Below are 17457 nucleotides of genomic sequence, written 5' to 3' on the forward strand. Positions count from 1 at the left end.
TTTTACTTCCTCTGACAGTTAGGCCTCTCTGCGTCTCTTCTTTTGTGATCTGAGACATACAGAGATGGCGGGTACAAGGTGAGTTCATTTTAAATATGAAATCTCATTATTCTGTTGTCTCTGTGATTGGTTTGTTTTGGTGTGTGTCTGCAGGTCTCACCACTGCGTTACTGGGGTTCACGTTTGTTTACTTTCTGTAGGCCTCCGCTCACTTCTGGCTGAAATTAAAAATAGGCCAATAATAATAGGAATAACCCTAAATGAGCATAAAGATTTCCTTTGCTTATTTTTTTAGACCAATCTCATCTGAAGTTATGGAAACATTGTAACAGTCTCTGATTCAGACTATGAGGTTATGATAGTAAGACTTCATGCATGACTGACGGTCCAGCTTCCGTTGTTTGGAGGGTTTCATTTTGTTTCCGGTTAATGAGGCTTCACTTCTCATCATGTCAGTTCTGAGACCTGATCATATTTTTAAGTGTGCTGTTTTTATGATGTGGTTTTATGTCACAGTCAGTTACTGAAACAGCTCAAACCCACAGAACTGCAGACACGAGGGACGATTCAAACATATGTCAATGTCATAAAAAACAAAACGATCAGTGTTTAATGTTTTTATTTGCATTTTCTAACACACTTACCAGACATTTCAACAATATATTTAAATGTAATATTGCACACTAAGAGTTCAGGAAGTACATACAAACCATCAGCTTCTTTCTATAACCCCACATTCTCCAGCCCTACCCTCTTTTTTTAAATTATTTGATTAACCACATTTTAGGAGGAAGACCAAAGTGTTACGAGATGGTACTTTGACATTTTCATGATACCGCTCAACCTCTGATGTACACCAAACTTTTCATTAAAACTGTTGAAAAAAGATGTGACTAGGGATTTCAAGAAATGCTGTTTTTTTAATGTTGTTGATTGTTTTTCCATTGTATTCTCCAGGAAAAGTGTAAACTTCATCCTACTCTTTTCCAGCACACACATTGTGTGGACATAGAGATATACATGAAAACTTAATGTTTTTTTAAGTTGTGCTTTTTCTTCTTTTCTCTTATTTCAGTTATATTTCCATGTTTGAAATAATAATCTCTCTCTCGCCCTCCCTCCCCCTTTGACTTTTGAGGGAACTGTTGTTGTGATTTGGCAGGATATAAATAAAAGACAATGGTTGTTTACACACCTGACACGTGGTAAAATTCTGTCACCAGAATCATGTGGCCTGGAAGTATCTGCATGGCAGCAATAAGAACTACTTGAATTCTCCAGATACTAAGAAAAAGAGCTTCAATGTTTCCCTTATTAACGTCTTTAGAAGAGGAAAATTGCTGTTCTATAAAATACACCATCCAGCCATTCATGTAACAGCAACAGAACTGTAAATGTCAAGTAACAGTGTGTTTTACATTCCATGCCAAAAGCTGCTGACACTGCCAGTTAAATACAACCGGATACACCCTTCTCTTGTTCTAAGTCCTGGTTAATTTTCCTACCCAGCTTTCCTTATATTGTTTCCCACTTAGATCGAGGAAAACTGGTTAGAAAAGGAGAGAAGAGGTACTATTTAAACATACCCTCAGTCTTTTCAGCTCTGGTTTGCAGAAAGGCAGACATTGTGTAACTAAAGTGAAGCAAACAGGAAAAAGTCAAACTGTCCTCAGATCCTTTTGTGGATGGAACTTCTGAATGTTCAGTCACTCAGTTTAAACAAACAGGAGGAGGAGGAGTGGATGAGAAGTCAGGGTGGATGTAAACAGGTGAATAGACGCAGACAGAGCCATTTCAGTTGAGTTTAACTGATTCTAATATTACATATTTCATTAAATGTATTTTTATTTAATCATGGTTAATTTAACATTACGCATAATGGGTGTTTAAAAGCTACTTTTTCAATAAATTGTAAAATAAACTTTCAGTGGGGGGATACAAATTCTACAAAGTATTTCCCAAAGTACACAAATGAAAAGAGTGAGAAAACAGTCTATGTACGTTTTTACCTGAGAAAATGGTTACCCATACTGCCTGGGGAAACATAATATTCTTCATTATTTTAATGGGAAATAAAATGTAATATCATAATACATTTTCTCTAAAGTGGATTGTTTAAAAGCATAGAAATATAAATTCACAGACATCATAACTAACTGTAAAGCTATGAAATGATAAAAATGATTGTTTTGTTTTTCATGTGCAGAATCACGAACCTGCAGAGTACCGTGAAACCACCAGTGATTCAGGCTCCACAGCGCAGCACAGCGACACAGGGAGCCGTGCAGATGCGCATTAAAAACTCTCCGAGCTCCGGAGAACGTCTGAGTCAGTCCAAGTCGATGGTGCTGCAGGAGACCGACCTCCCTCAGAAACCTGTACGTAAATCACAAAGAAGCACCAGCCTGCAGGAGACGCTTCTGTTTTAATGAACATGTCTTTTGCAGATCTCTCGACACCGCAGGAATCAGTCTCAGCACAATGTTGTGGTAGCAGGAGCTGCAACATTTGAACCTCTGGTAATTACAACCTATATAATCATTACATTCCTCCTGTTTTCAAAAAGTTCCTTCACAGATTCGGTTTAATCTCCTCTCTCCACATCTGACTCCCCCCACATTCACTCTTCTGTAAGATGATCTTACTTTGTCATTTTGCTTTTTATTTGCGATCCACAACAACTGATCCCAGTGCAGATTGGTCATCATTTATGAAAACAAAAAAAATCTACTTCCCAATTAAATGAATAAATGTTTCAACGACAGCACAGTGGCGTACGAAACAGTGACTGTTTCCTCACAGCAAGAAGGTCCTGAGTTTGATTCCACCACCAGTCTCTCTGCGTTAGCCCTGTGACAGACTGGTGACATGTCCAGAGTGTAAGCATTTAAAATACTTACAGTGTAATTTGTGCTTCCTTTCTTCTTTATCATCATCTTTATTTAGAAAGCAAGTGCTGCACATTGGAACTAAATAATAAAAATTCATAATATATAAATAAGATCCAAATAAAAGAAAGTGAAATAGTTAATTAATTAATAATTAATTTAATTTTAAGAAAAACTAAGTCTCATTGAGGCCAAAAGCCAAATAATTAAAAGGGGTTTTAAGACATTGTGGTGGGGCGTGGTTCGTGTGGGGGAAGCTGACACACCTGAGCTCGAGCTCAGGCATATTAAACGTGCCAGCCCAAATGGAAAAGATATATATTAATCTTATCAAGTTTGTATCTGTCTTGTGTGAAACTTGTATGAAAAGCATACAAGAGTGAAAACAGATATAAGATCCCTTGAAAAATTATATAAATGAAACTTGTATGTTTTGGATACTTACTAAAACTATATATGAAAGTAATGAGAAAGTGGCCACTTTCATGAGTAAATCATGTAAGCCTTATATGACTATATGAAGTAGGCCACATCTGATGCAAGTCTTTTATAAGTTTTTACTATTTCTTTTCCATATGGGAGGACCTGAGGAAGTGTTTGTTTGGTTGGGTGGGTGTTATGTGTGGGATGCAGCTGAAAAGCTGTGGCCGGGAGTTGTAGATGCAGCAACCAGGAATAAAAAGTGTGTAAAGAGTGAAAGTATGTAGTCGGGGCCGTCATTGCTGTCACAGACGTGTTTTAAAAGTGGACAGTGAAGGGCCCTCTCTAACATGCAAGGGCAAGTTATTCCATTATTTAGGAGCCACGATAGAAAAGGCCCCGCCCCCTGTGAGCTTCCTCCTGGATCTCAATACTTCCAGGAGCAGCTGGTCAGCTGACCTGAGAGACTGACAAGGTGTGCGGGGATGAAAAAGCTCAGAGAGGTAGTGAAAGAATTTAAAAACCAAACTTGAGAATCTTAAAATGAACTCTAAAAGACACAGGCAGCCAATGCAGTGAGGCCAGGACAGGGGTTATATGCTCTCTTTTACGAGTTCCTGTTATGCAGTCGTGCAGTCATCACCAGCTGCAGACGTGAGCGCAACGACTGACTGACCTCCACATAAAGTGAGTTACAGTAGTTCAGACGGGATGAAATAAAAGCATGGATCGCTGTTTTAAGGTGCTGCCTCGAAAGAAAAGATTTCACTCTTGCCAGTCGCCTTAAGTAATAAAACTGGACTTCACCACTGCTCTGATTTGGTTGTCCAACTTAAAACCAAGGTCAGTAATGACAGGTTTAAAATAAACTTCCAGGGATCCAAATTCAACAGGAGGACTAACAGGCACCACTGGGTCCACACACCAACAATTCTGTTTTCTTGTAATTTAAGCAGTTTAAAGACAACCAAGCTTGAATTTCATCTAGACATGTCAAAACACGTTTTATGGAGATGCTATCCTTCTGCTTTAGTGGCAAATAGATCTGGCATTCATCAGCATGTGCAATGAAAAGCGATCCCATGCCTTCTTAGGAAGATGGCGCCAGCAGTATGCACGGCGACACGTCCGTCAACTCTGCTAGCTTTGCTTTGGCTTTCGCTAGCCTTATCTTTTTCTATTTGATCCTAAAATGCCCTCGCTCTGCGTGTGTACAATCACCAGTTACTCTTAGAAATCAAAGCATCGTATGACCTGGCTCTTAAACAAACGGAGACAGGAGATGATTACGGGCCTCCTCCACCACTTTTTGAGCCCTGTATTCTGGTTTATCTGTGCCAACACTCCTACACCACTTCCTGGAAGAAGCGCCCGAGGAAACGAGGAAAGCGGGCTGGTACACTCATCAAAGTCCGAGCTCTTCTCCGTGCTTCTCGTGGAACTACTGGACCAGCAGAGTGCATCTTTGGATGGATCCTGCCGGTTGTCCCTGGAGCTCCCACGACACTTGATTCCCGGCTCTCAGCATTCTATTTCCCTAAGTGGCCTCAGACCCTGGATGCGGTGTGGACCACAGAAATCTTCGCACACTTAACCAAGCTGAAACATCTGATGTCAGGATCTACACACTCCAAATGGCTTCACTAAATGTAAGATCATTAGCAAACAAGATGTTTGTATTAAACGACTTCCTAAAGTCACAACAGTTGGACTTTATGTTTCTGACAGAAACATGGCTTCAACCCAGTGAGTCTGTAGCTTTTTCGGAACTGGTTCCTCCTAATTTCTCATTCTTCAGCCCCCCTCGGTCCTCTGGTAGGGGGGGAGGCTTAGCCACCGTGTTCAATGCTCGATTTCATTGCCATCAAATATTACAGCACGACTCATTTTCTAGTTTTGAACTCCAGCTGTTTGAGTTACACCTACACTCTGCTGCGCCTTTGCTGTGTGCCCTCATATACTGTCCTCCCAAGTTTAACAAGGATTTCATCAAAGAGTTTTCAGGTTTTATGGCTGGAATCGTTCTTAAATTCGACAGTTTTTTTAAATCCTTGGTGATTTTAACATCCATGTCTGCTGTGACTCTAAACTTTTGGTCAAGGACTTTTTAAATATTATTGACTCTTTTAACTTGACCCAGTGGGTTACTGGTCCCACACATGAAAAAGGTCATACACTGGACTTGGTGCTCTCCCACGGGCTGGATGTGTGCATCACGGAAATATCCGAGTTGCGCATCTCCGATCATCTTCCTGTTCTGTTCACTGTAACGCTGCGCTGCTCGGTAGATAAGCCGTACGTCCCAGCGCGCAAAAAGCGAGCGCTTAATGCTCTAACAGCGCCGCTTTTTCTGATGCCTTTATGGGCTCTGGAATAATGAACGTCTGCTCCCTCAGACGTGACTACAGACGAGCCGAAAGGAGATGGAAAAAGGACAGATTGCACGTTTCCCTACAGATTTTAAGGACTCGTCTTTCTGCTCACCAAGAAGCTGTAAAAACTGTAAAGACAAAGTTTGTCTCAAACTTAGTGTCAGTAAACAGTCACAGGCCTCAGGTACTTTTTAATGTCCTTAATCACTTTCTTAGTTCACGTGATAATGCTGGAGTCATTTCTTCACCAAGTATGTGCGATGATTTTTAAGCATTTTTTTAATGACAAGATTCTATTGATTAGGGCTCTTGTCTCGTTGTCTGCTGCCTCAGATCTGAGTCTTTCTCCTATGTGCTCAGCTGTCTTAGAGCAGTTTGATCGCATCTCCCTTAATGACTTGACCGCGGTAGTTAGTCACCTAAGATCATCACACTGCCCCTCTGATTGTCTCCCTCCAAGCTTGCTTAAAAGCACTTTTAATACTGTTGAGCCTTTCATCCTGAGATTAATTAATACGTCCCTTGCTACAGGCTGCGTCCCATCATGCTTTAAACAAGCTGTAGTTCAGCCTCTTCTTAAAAAACAAAACCTGGACCCAACTGCTCTGTTCAACTACAGGCCTATCTCAAAGCTTCCTTTTCTATCTAAAGTCTTGGAGAAAGTGGTCTACCTATAGTTGCAGGACCACCTTGATTTTAATATGATCTCTGAAAAATTTCAATCTGGTTTTAAATCACTACATAGCACTGAGACGGCACTTTTAAGGATTTTTAACAATGTTCTTTTAACTCTGGACTCTCGCAGCCCTGCTGCCCTTTTATTGTTGGACTTGTCAGCAGCTTTTGACATGGTCGACCATGACATCCTGTTATCACGGCTAGAATTTCATGCTGGCCTAAAAGGATCTGCCCTACAGTGGTTTCAGTCCCATTTGTCAGAAAGGTTTTTTCATGTCAATATGGGCCCCCACAACTCCAAAATAGCCCCTCTTAAATACGGTGTACCTCAAGGCTCTATTTTGGGTCCTGCCCTGTTTGCACTCTATTTGTTGCCATTGGGCTCCATCTTCTCATGGTACAGCATTTCATTTCACTGTTTTGCTGATGATCTGCAGATTTATCTACCTTTAAAAGCAGGGTCAGACCATCTGCAGCTCTTATTACGCTGACGATGTCAAACAGTGGTTGTCATTAAATTTTTTAAAGCCAAATGAAAATAAAACCGAGGTTGTCATTTTTGTCAACTTTAATCATATCGACAGCACTCTGGGCGCCTTTTCCTCGCATCGTAAAACATATGTAAAAAACCTCGGTGTCTACATTGATGGTTCTTTTAAATTGAATAAGCAGGTGAGTGCAGTAGTTCAGTCCTGCTTCTTTCAGTTAAGACAGCTGGCCAAGGTAAAGCCATCCCTCCCGGCTAACGTCTTTGAGCGTGTTATTCACCTTTTCCTTACTTGCAGATGAGACTACTGCAATTCATTGTATTATGGTCTAGATCAGGCCACCATCCATCGTCTTCAGATGGTTCAAAATGCAGCTGCTCGCCTGCTAACTGGTACCAAACAGAGAGAGCATATAACCCCAGTTTTAGCTTCTTTACACTGGCTTCCTGCCTCCTACAGGATCCAATTTAAACTTTTACTGTGTTTTTAAGTCACTTAATGCCCGAGCTCCTCCTTACCTGTCTGAGCTCCTCTCTGCCTATGCTCCAGGAAAAATCACGAGGTCTAGCTCAAAATTAATGCTGTCCATCCCACGGACTTATCTCACATCCCGTGGTGATAGATCCTTCTCTGTGGTAGGTCCCAGACTTTGGAATAGTCTCCCCTTAAATATTAGATCTGCACAAACACTTGAGCAATTTAAATTATTACTAAAGACATTTCTATGCCCTGGCTTTGAACACACTATGACCCAAGCATTTTGCTCTTATTTGAATTAGTTTAGTTATTGTTTTAATTATTTTACTGTCCTATTATTGTATTACATTGTTGCTTTTTAATGCCATTTTTATATTGTTAAGCACTTTGTGCAGCATCGGCTGTTTGAAATGTGCTATATAAATAAATTTGACCTTGACCTTCTAAGGATGGAGCCCAGCGGCAATAAATACAGTGAAAACAGCAGTGGCCCTAAAATTGAGCCCTGTGGGACGCTGCATGACAGAGGAGCAGAAGATGATGATTCAGAACTGAGAAGGCTGGCGGAGACAATTGGTCTAGGTCTTATTTGGCCAAGAGAACTGAGTGCAGTGCCACCAATACCCACTACATCATTTAACTATTGTGGTCTACGGTGTCAAAAACAGCAGCTAGGTCAAGCAAGACCAGAACGAATCACATACCAAAAGGATGTCATTAAAAACCCTTAATAATGCAGATTCTGCTATGAAGGGTTTTAAAATCTAATTGAAAAAACCTCAATGATGCCATTATCATCCAGAAAATATTGAAGTTGACTAAAAACAGTTTTCTCTAAAACCTTGGAAAGTAAAGGCAGCTTGGAAATAGGCCTATAATTGGCCACAACTGTGTGATCAAGGCCAGGTTTCTTAAGCAGTGGCTGCACTACTGCATGTTTGAAATTTGCAGGAACCACACCAGAAGACAGACTGCTGTCAGTAATGTCAAGGACATACCGTCCTATACTAGGAGAAATGTCTTTAAAATAAAAAATTGTGGAGGAAAAGGATCCCAAGGGGAACCTGTGAGCTTAATATGGCGCACCACATCCTCTAAAGTGGAGAGGGTCACAAGGTCAAACTGAGTAAAAACAGCAGTGCAAGGGACAGAGAGAGGGGTCAGAGTCAGGAGCTGTGATCAAAGCCCTGGTGGTGACAAAAAAAAACAAACAAAAAAAAAAACCTCAGAAAATTATTGCAAATATCAGGAGAAATTTCCAAACAGACATACAGTGGCGTATTAGGAACAGAGTCAGTGGTGTTAAATAACACACACGGGTTATGACTGTTGGAAGAAATCATATTTTCCAAATATTCCCTTTTTGTCTCTTTGACAGTGTTCTGGTAGCGATGTCAGCAGTCTTTGAAAATTTGAAATGATACATGCAGTTTATCCTTTCTCCACCTGGGTTCTGCTGGGTGACATTCCCTCTTAACAGCGTGAGCGCTGTCTTTAAACCAAGGCGCAGGTTTAGCCCAAGGCTGTCTGGGTTTTAATGGAGCCATGGAGTCCCACAGAGTCAGAGAAATTCCTCTTGCATCCAGATGGCTATCCAAATCTGCATGTCAGATTTGGATAGCCATCTGGTTGGAACTACTGGTGAGGCCAGGAACGTTCAAAGCTTTAAAAGTGGCTTGTTCTGATCCCCACAAGTGAGTCTGATTATCGGTGTCTACAAAGAGTTCACTGACATCTTGGTTTGGTTGACATATGGATTAAATATGCATGTCTGTTCATTCAGATTCGTTTTTCACAACTAAACATGGCTAACCTTTAGAGTCACTGTTTATTTTAAAATAGATTTGATGTAAAGTCCCATGTTCAGTTTGTCTTTCTGGGTTTCTGATGATTCCCCCCGCTCTCGACAGCATATGTATAAAACATCTGAACACTTCCTTAATTTCCCTTTTGTGTGCTTCCAGGTGGATTTGAAAGGTGAAATCATGAATATGGCTAAAATTTCAGACAGTGGTAAGAAGCAGAGGAAGAACTGGTCTTCAGTGTGGACTGTGCTCACCTCAGACCAGTTAATGTTTTATAAAGACAAACAGGAAACTGGACTGGTATAAATCTTTCATCACTAATATCAGTGTATCTCTACTTCTATTTATCATGTCTAACTTCACATTACTGTCTTTGCGCTTAGAAACCAGGAGGTAAGGCAGATGTGCTTCAGCTGTGTGGAGCAGTCATTGAGTGGAATACTGAGAAATCAAGCAGGAAAAATGTCTTCCAGGTGAACACTTACCTGCTGCTGATGGCTTATTCTCTCTGGTTATTTAAAATAGATGGTACAGAAATGAACTGTTTTTTTTGGTTGTTTTTACCTGATCTAGATTAAAACAAGCACAGGAAGTGAGTACCTTGTCCAGACTGACAGTTACTCCACTGCCAGCAAATGGTACGACGCCATCAAAAAGACTGTCGACTCTTCAGTAAGAAGTCACCACCCTTTAAAATTATCATCACTATAGTCCTTGTTCATTAATTAATTATTCATAAATTATTTCTGTGCATTTTGTGAATTTCTTTTCAAAAAGACACATTGATCACTTATTAATAAAACTAATCTTCCTGAGATTGCTTGTACCTCTTTTCTGCTCAGACTAAAGAAGGTTTTCCTCTGCGGAGATCAAACAGTACAGACTACCTGCCCAGACACAGCTCCCTACCTGGATATGGCTCTGCTTCTCCTGGTGTCAAACAACGCAACCCGATACACCGACGATCCATCAGTGAGTCTGAGGAACAATGATTTGTATTTATACAAAGCAGCAGTGAGCAGCTAAAGCCACAGAAACCATTAGTGTGTAAAACATGATTCACATCTAAATGATCATGACTGCTCCATAACTGCTGGAGGTGGAAAGCAGCTGTGCAACTCCTAAAAAAAGTTAAGGTAATAATGCCACGCGGGCGGAAACTGACTCAGGTGCAGACCAGCTGAACTAGAATTACAGTCACAAGTGTATTTACAAACACACTATGTGAAATTATAAACAGTGTATGGGGGCAGGGACTTTCATTGGTCCAAGGGAAAAAGCGAAGCACACTCTGCTCGTTCGCTCCTCTCGCATTTGTCTTTAGCACTCTCACCTACTCCACGCCACGCTGCCAGGGAAACAGATCCAGGGATAAGGACAAGTCCAGGAGTCTATGCACAGGAGAAATGTGGTTAGAATAAACTGAGAAATCACACAAGAAACAGATTATCAGAGCTGTACTGACGAGAATAACTCAACAATCCAGCAAAGACGCCTTCTGAGCCCTCAGCTTAAAAATCAGGCCAGGAGTCCACGTAATCAGGCAGATTCACAGCAGCTGCATGGGCCAAGGGCGGGAGCCCAGCTGAGCTCCGCCCAGGCAGACAGGTGAGAGAGAGACTCTCAAAACAAAATGTGGCCTGGAAACTAGGTCAACCAGGGAGACACGGAGACCATGACAAATACAGTCCTTGGACCAGTCAATATGGGGTTTATGTGTATTTAGCCATGGATAGCCGAGAACGAAGGATACAAGCGTCATCAAACAGAAAGGAACTAATCTTCTCAACATGGTTGCAGGAAAAGGAGATTTGAATGGCCTGCAAGTGACGATGGGTATCATCACTTGCAGGCCGATATAAACCTGACACTAACACTGGAGTCTAGGTAGGGAGACGTCCTCAATCGTGCCCGCCAGCATTCCTACTGCTACTGACGGACAAGATCTTTCGGCCACGTGGGACAGGTGTCTGCATAGTGTCCTTATCTGCCACAATAAAAACACTGACCAGCCAGATGTCATTTCCTGCAGTCCGAGAGCGAAAGTCGGGCCTGGCCAAGCTGCGTGGTCTGTTCTTCCTCCTCTGCTGGCTCGTCTCTTCCTGGCCTTCGTTCCCAAGGGTCAGCCCCTCATGGATCTATCAGGACTGGAGACCTGTTTACCATATACCTGCATGTTGTCATCAATCCTAACAGTCATGGAAATCACAGCATCCTACTCACTGGAGTTGAATGCTACCGTGCAGTGACTTCTCTTCATAGTGAAAATACAACTTACAGCTCTATCTCTGTACAATGGTGCTCAGCTATCTCCACATGTTCCCGTAAATCTCCTGGGAGACTTTCACCTTGACGAGCTGGATTACTGACTGTGTTCCTCAATGATACAGTGTCAGCTACTGTGTTAAGTAGAGAGCCATTGACAAGGCTGATCAGCATCAGGATAGCATGATTAGTCAGGAGGGGTGGCCAACTCCAAGGTGGGAATCTCTTCAGGCCTGGTGTTGCACCAAAACACAAACACCACCACACGCACACAAACATGCACAGACCAGGAGTAGAAAACACAAATCCAAATACAACACAGACATGGCAGGTCGACCGGCGAGGAATGGCAGACCATGACAGAAAAAGACTCTAAATGAATATCAATGGTACTAAAAGTAGCTGTAGATAATGTTACATCTGTGTGATGATTATGGGTCATTTTGTCTCTAATGGTTAAAATGTTATTTGTGAAGAAGTGGCTACAGTGCTGAAGAGAAACCTTCAGTTGTTCTTATTTCTTATTTCTCCAGGCTAAATGATGATCCTCTAAATTTGTGACACGCCATTTCCTCTCCAGATTACGAGTCATCTGCTTTAGGCTATGTGTTTGAGAATTATACCACGGGGTCAGGTACTTCTGATTAGAGACCTTAGTTTTCACTGGAGCTACAGTATCCAGAGTCGTACGTAGTGAGGAGGTGAAATTATTAACAAGATAATCGACCTCTGTTGGGGTAGCGTTCAGATAGCTGCTCTGCTCTGTGTTGGTACAGGGCATTGACGATGATAACAGTGGGTGGATTACATTCTTAAACTTAGTTACAGCGCTTTCAGAAAGACATCTACTTTGATAAAGTCCACTCTCCACTGCTGCGTAATCAATTATTGTAAATGTAAATGTTATCAAGAAATGATCAGACAGGAGAGGGTTTTCAGGAAACACTGTTAAATGTTCAGTTTCTATGCCATATGTTAAAACAAGATCTAGAGTGTGATTAAAGTGGTGGGTGGGTTCTTTTACATTTTGAGAGAAACCAATTGAGTCTAATAACAGATTAAATGCCATGTTGAGGCTGTCATTTTTAGAATCAACATGGATGTTAAAATCACCCACAATAATTATTTTATCTGAGCTCAGAACTAAATTAGATATAAAGTCTGAGAAATCAGACAGAAACTCTGTGTAAGGCCCAGGTGGATGATAGATGATAACAAGTAAGACTGGTTTCTGAGTTTACAGCTGGGGTGGACGAGGCTAAGCATCAGGCTTTCAAATGAATTAAAAGTCTGTCTGGGTCTTTGGTTGAATAATAACCGTACCATCAGAATATGGGTGATGAGAGACATCATTTAAAGTTAACATTGAGAAACATTATTCTGAACATTATTCCACCATAGTTTTTTGCAGATTGGTGAACCTCTGCATATTTTCACTTCTGAGAGCTCCTGTTGTGCCCAAACTGTACAAAGATTGGCTACAATCGTTTCGCATCCATTAAAACGCTGTTGTGATTGGATACAATTACACTGATTAGCTGCAAATTGTTCCTGCAGCTGTTTCTTTTTAGTACCACTTACTTATCCAGCTTTTTGTTGCTCTGTCCCAAGAGCTGATGTTTTGCTGCCATCTAATTCAAAATGAGCGCATGTGTGTGTTTTCTGTTCTATTGTGAGTAAAATATGGGTTGATAAGATTTGAAAATAATTAATTTCTGTTTTTTTAATCCCTAACCCTTTTACATTCAATTCAACTTAATTCCATCCTGTTTTATTTACACAGCACCAAATCACAACAACACTTGTTTTACATAGTATCTCAAAGCTGTACCCCAACCTGTTTCTTCTGTAGACATGTTTGGCAGCTCAAAGCTGAAGCACAGCGCCTCAGATAGCGCAGACAAGAATGGAGTGAAAAACAGGCTGAAGAAATTCATCATCAGACGTCCATCCATGAAGACTCTACAGGAGAAAGGCCTGATAAAAGGTTTCTGCTTGTTTTGCTTCGGCCTTTTTTCTGAAGCCTTGTTTTCCAGTCGCGTTTTTATGCTTGCTTCCTTTCCTTTAGAAATGTCTTTTTTTAAAATTAAAACTTAACTAACAGTTTGGACAAATTTTGTTTCAACAGCATTGCTGGCAGACTAGAGAGGTTTAAGAAATAAAATAACATCGTGTTTTTATATACAGTGTTACAGGTTTGGTTTTACAACCTAACCCTGGCCCTAACACAAGCTTAAAATGATTTTTGTGAGTGAACTGGCTTTCAAAATATGCTTAATCTAATAAGTTAACAAAAATTCCAATTGATCAAATTGTTATAACATCTGTCTCAGATCGAGTGTTTGGCTGCCATCTGTCGAGTCTCTGTGAGCGTGAAGGGACCACAGTACCAAAGTTTGTTCGGATCTGTGTGGATGCCGTTGAGAAACGAGGTACGTTTACTGATACTGAAACTCAGACATGACTGTGCAAGATATGGACACCCACTCTCCCACCCATTCCTTGACATCCTTGCCAGTCACAGGAGCACGTTCAGTGAGAGGCTGAGATTACCCATAATGCACCAATGAACGACACAGGAAATCATTGCTGCCCGTGGCCATCTACAGTACACAGTACAATAGTTACACCCCTTTGCACATGCTTTACAGTAAAATAATAACTAACAAAGTTTTACAGGTCAGAGTAAAACGTCAATCATATATATTTCACCTCTGCAATAGTCTGGATATTTACAACTGAGCTACTTGTATATATTAGAGTTATTTCTTGTATTTTGTAAACTTTGTAATATATTGTATTATTTAATTTAGTTCAGTCTGTTACCGTTATTGTGTGTGTGTAACTGTGACCACATGATTTCTTTTGGCATTATTCTGATTCTGATTCTAAACACAGGTACAGTGGTATGAAAAAGTGTTTGCCCTCTTCTTGAGTTCCATCTGGAAATTAAGAAGACTCAGATTCATGCTGACCAATGCATGAGCCAGAGTCGAGTTTCTGCATCTCTATGAAAGTTAAAAAGTACTTCTGCATGGAATTGTTGTATAAAGAATGTGCTTCCATCTGTTTGTGACCCCAAACTGAAGCGCACTTGGGTTCTGCAGCAGAACACTCCTCCGAGTGGCTTAAGAAAAACAAAATGAAGAATTTGGAGTGGCCCAGTCAAAGTCCTGACCTGAACCCAGAGTTTATAAAGCCAGTTCATGCTCAAATAACCTCAGATGTGCTAAAATTCCTCCACAGAGCTGTAGAAGATTCATTGCTAGTTATCACAATTGCAGTTAGGCTGCTAACGGTGGACCAACCAGTTATTAGGTTTAGGGCACTGTGGTGGGGTGTGGTCTGTGGTGCTGCTGCAGGAGATCACTCCTTGCTGGTTGTGCGGACTGCTGTAATGCTGTTGTTGTTGGTGATGTGTGTGGCTGGCAGCTTTAGAGCTGCAGTCGTGTGTTTGTGACAACAACCGTGAGAATGCAAAATAAAGAGATGCTTATAAGCATAAAAATGTCGTCAGGTCTGCCATGGATCATTTACAGGGGCACTCAGTTTTGGTAGGTTTGGACTTTTCCCCTTGATAACAAACACCTTCATTGAGAAACTGCATTTTGTATTTACTTGTGTTATGTTTGTCTATTTAAATTTTTTTGATAATCCGAACCATTTAAGTGTGACAAACATATGAAAAATTCAGGAAGGGGAAAAACACTGTATGTTTAGTTTCTGTTTCCTGAAAGCTAAAGCTGTTTGAGTACAATCAACTAGCAACGAGTAGTACATATGGATCTATTGAATGAGCTCAGACTTAAATTAAGGTTTTTAATAAAGTGTATCTCTTTGCAGGTCTGGAAGCTGACGGGATCTACAGAGTCAGTGGAAACCTGGCCACAATCCAGAAACTTCGCTTCCTCGTCGATGAAGGTCAACTAAACAGTAGCTTTTACAGTAGCTGTAAAGTAGTTAATTTCCCTTTCATTTATGAAAATGGGTTATAATTAATCAGCGTAAGTCTTACATTGCCCTGACAAAGCTAGGGGATTAAAACAAAGAGTCAAACAATGCAGGTTACAAAATGAAACAGAATTTTATTAAGAAATTAAACCTCGATACACAGCTAAGCAACTAAGTCAGTCAACCAAACCCATCAAAATAGTGCTTGTGGCATGACCTTACACCAATAATTTATATCAAAATGTATCAAATCCTCCTAAGTAGACTCCGAAGTTAAAAACCAATACATATAAAATGGCAAAACAATGTGCTCTGACCTCTTCTCATAAAATCCTGCTCAGTAATATTTCCATGGTTGTCCCACAGAGGAGGACCTGGACCTGGAACACAGTCAGTGGGAGGATGTCCACGTCGTCACCGGAGCCCTCAAAATGTTTTTCCGTGAACTGCCGGAGCCACTGTTTCCATTTAGGGTTTTCCAGCCTTTTGTGGAGGCCATCAGTGAGTAAAACATGCCTTTGTTATAAATCTTCAGTTTGTGATGACTTTATAAAATGGTTCTTTTATTTCTGTAATCTCTGCTGCTCTTGGTCAGGTCACTTTAAGAATGAGACTTGTATTTGGACAGAATCTCCAGACTGCTTGAACCAGACTTTTCCCCCCCCCTCCCAAGTTTAAAAACGTTTAAACTTCAATTAGAAACCTAAAGGTTAAACTAATGCTGCTGTCATTTGTTTTAACAGAGATCAAAGAACCCAAACAAAAAGTTCAGGCTGTGAAGAAACTGATAGAGCAGCTGCCCAAACCCAACCATGACACCATGAAGCTTCTCTTCAGCCACCTGCACAAGTAATCCAACGCACACCTGAACCTCACCTGTTAGGAGCATTTACAGTGTTCATGTGGAATACTGTGGAATAAACCACTGCACATATTACTTTACAAACAAGTGATAATTCTTACATTCCTGTCCTTATATTTGGCTTGCATCTTATGTTTCTTGTATTTTTCACACCGCTGTTGCTTGTGAAGCTTGCACACAAGAATTTCACTCACATGTGCTGTGACAATAAAAGTGATTTGATTTGATTTGAAGTTCACACAATCAAAAAGGCACCATCAGAAAGGGTTGTATTTATAAACTCAGGATGGGTAGCACATAGCACACTGTTTGATGCTTTGTTAGATAATGTTAACGTTTGCATTTTCCTTTTGCAGAGTTCTGGCCTTTTCCAGGAAGAACCTGATGTCCACTCAGGGCATCGGAATCGTGTTCGGTCCAACGCTGATGTGGCCTGAACTGGATGCCGGAAACATGGCGGTCAACATGGTGTATCAGAATCAGATTGTGGAGTTCATTCTCACTGAAAGCCAAGAAATCTTCAACTTGGACAGGAAGTAAAAGGTGCTGAGCGGGACCAAATCAGCTGATGGACTCACGTTTACAGATATTAGAAGCCATGTCTGGTTTGGGCCGGGATGTAAAAACTGGAATATTCAGAAGATATTTTGTCAGAGTTTATATTGTATTAGCACAAACAAATCTATAATTAAATGTTTTGACTGTTTTACCTCTGCCACAATCGGTTTTGTTTTCAAATACAAAAATATACAGTACTCCAATAAATAATTCTAATGATTTTCTGTATATTTGTAACGTACCACTGAATATTTAAAACATATCCTATTGTCATTATAAAGCTGCATTATCACAAAATTAGCCTGCAGAGCAAACATGTTTTTATTTATAAAACAGAATTTTAGTAATGTTTTTTTTATTTTATTTCAAATATAGCATTCACATTACTCAAGGCTTCACATGAACATCTCAAACAAACCCTGTCATATTATTGGTAAAATATTGCTGAAGATTATTTTAAAGTTATTGAATGATGGTGAGTAAATAAGAGGATTTGTATGATTAGTGTGTTTGTTTCTAGACAGTCTTGCAGTATAAATATTGACTAAGAAGAAACAATAGAGCCTGAAGTCAACATCATAAACATCCAACTTTAGTGAGAACTGACGCATTTAAAAAATCTACAGCAGAAAACAGAAAACAAACTCGATTCAGACAATAATTTGTGTGTCAAAAGTTAAAATGAGTGAATAT

The 17457-nt window shown here is 40.5% G+C and overlaps 1 protein-coding gene across 3 annotated transcripts; it reads left to right on the top strand.

Moving 5' to 3' along the window:
* Positions 1 to 17038, top strand: arhgap15 (Rho GTPase activating protein 15). 3 transcript variants are annotated; one of them, XM_087829627.1, is made up of 13 exons: positions 1 to 78; positions 2207 to 2378; positions 2448 to 2519; positions 9288 to 9428; positions 9512 to 9601; positions 9702 to 9800; positions 9971 to 10100; positions 13246 to 13380; positions 13727 to 13825; positions 15237 to 15314; positions 15711 to 15845; positions 16088 to 16193; positions 16563 to 17038. In XM_087829627.1, exons 1-13 carry the CDS (start codon positions 65 to 67, stop codon positions 16744 to 16746), a joined length of 1455 nt encoding a protein of 484 aa, XP_087685753.1. In that variant the 5' UTR covers positions 1 to 64; the 3' UTR covers positions 16747 to 17038. The 3 variants fall into 3 exon arrangements, with proteins under 3 accessions (XP_087685753.1, XP_087685754.1, XP_087685752.1); XM_087829628.1 differs by lacking the exon at positions 16088 to 16193 and having other exon boundaries at positions 16563 to 16727; XM_087829626.1 differs by lacking the exon at positions 1 to 78 and having other exon boundaries at positions 2181 to 2378.
* Positions 17039 to 17457: the final 419 nt, after the last annotated feature.

The sequence above is a fragment of the Neolamprologus brichardi genome, chromosome 16 (genome assembly GCF_056152115.1).
Source record: "Neolamprologus brichardi isolate AB-2024 chromosome 16, ASM5615211v1, whole genome shotgun sequence".
Taxonomy (NCBI): domain Eukaryota; kingdom Metazoa; phylum Chordata; class Actinopteri; order Cichliformes; family Cichlidae; genus Neolamprologus; species Neolamprologus brichardi.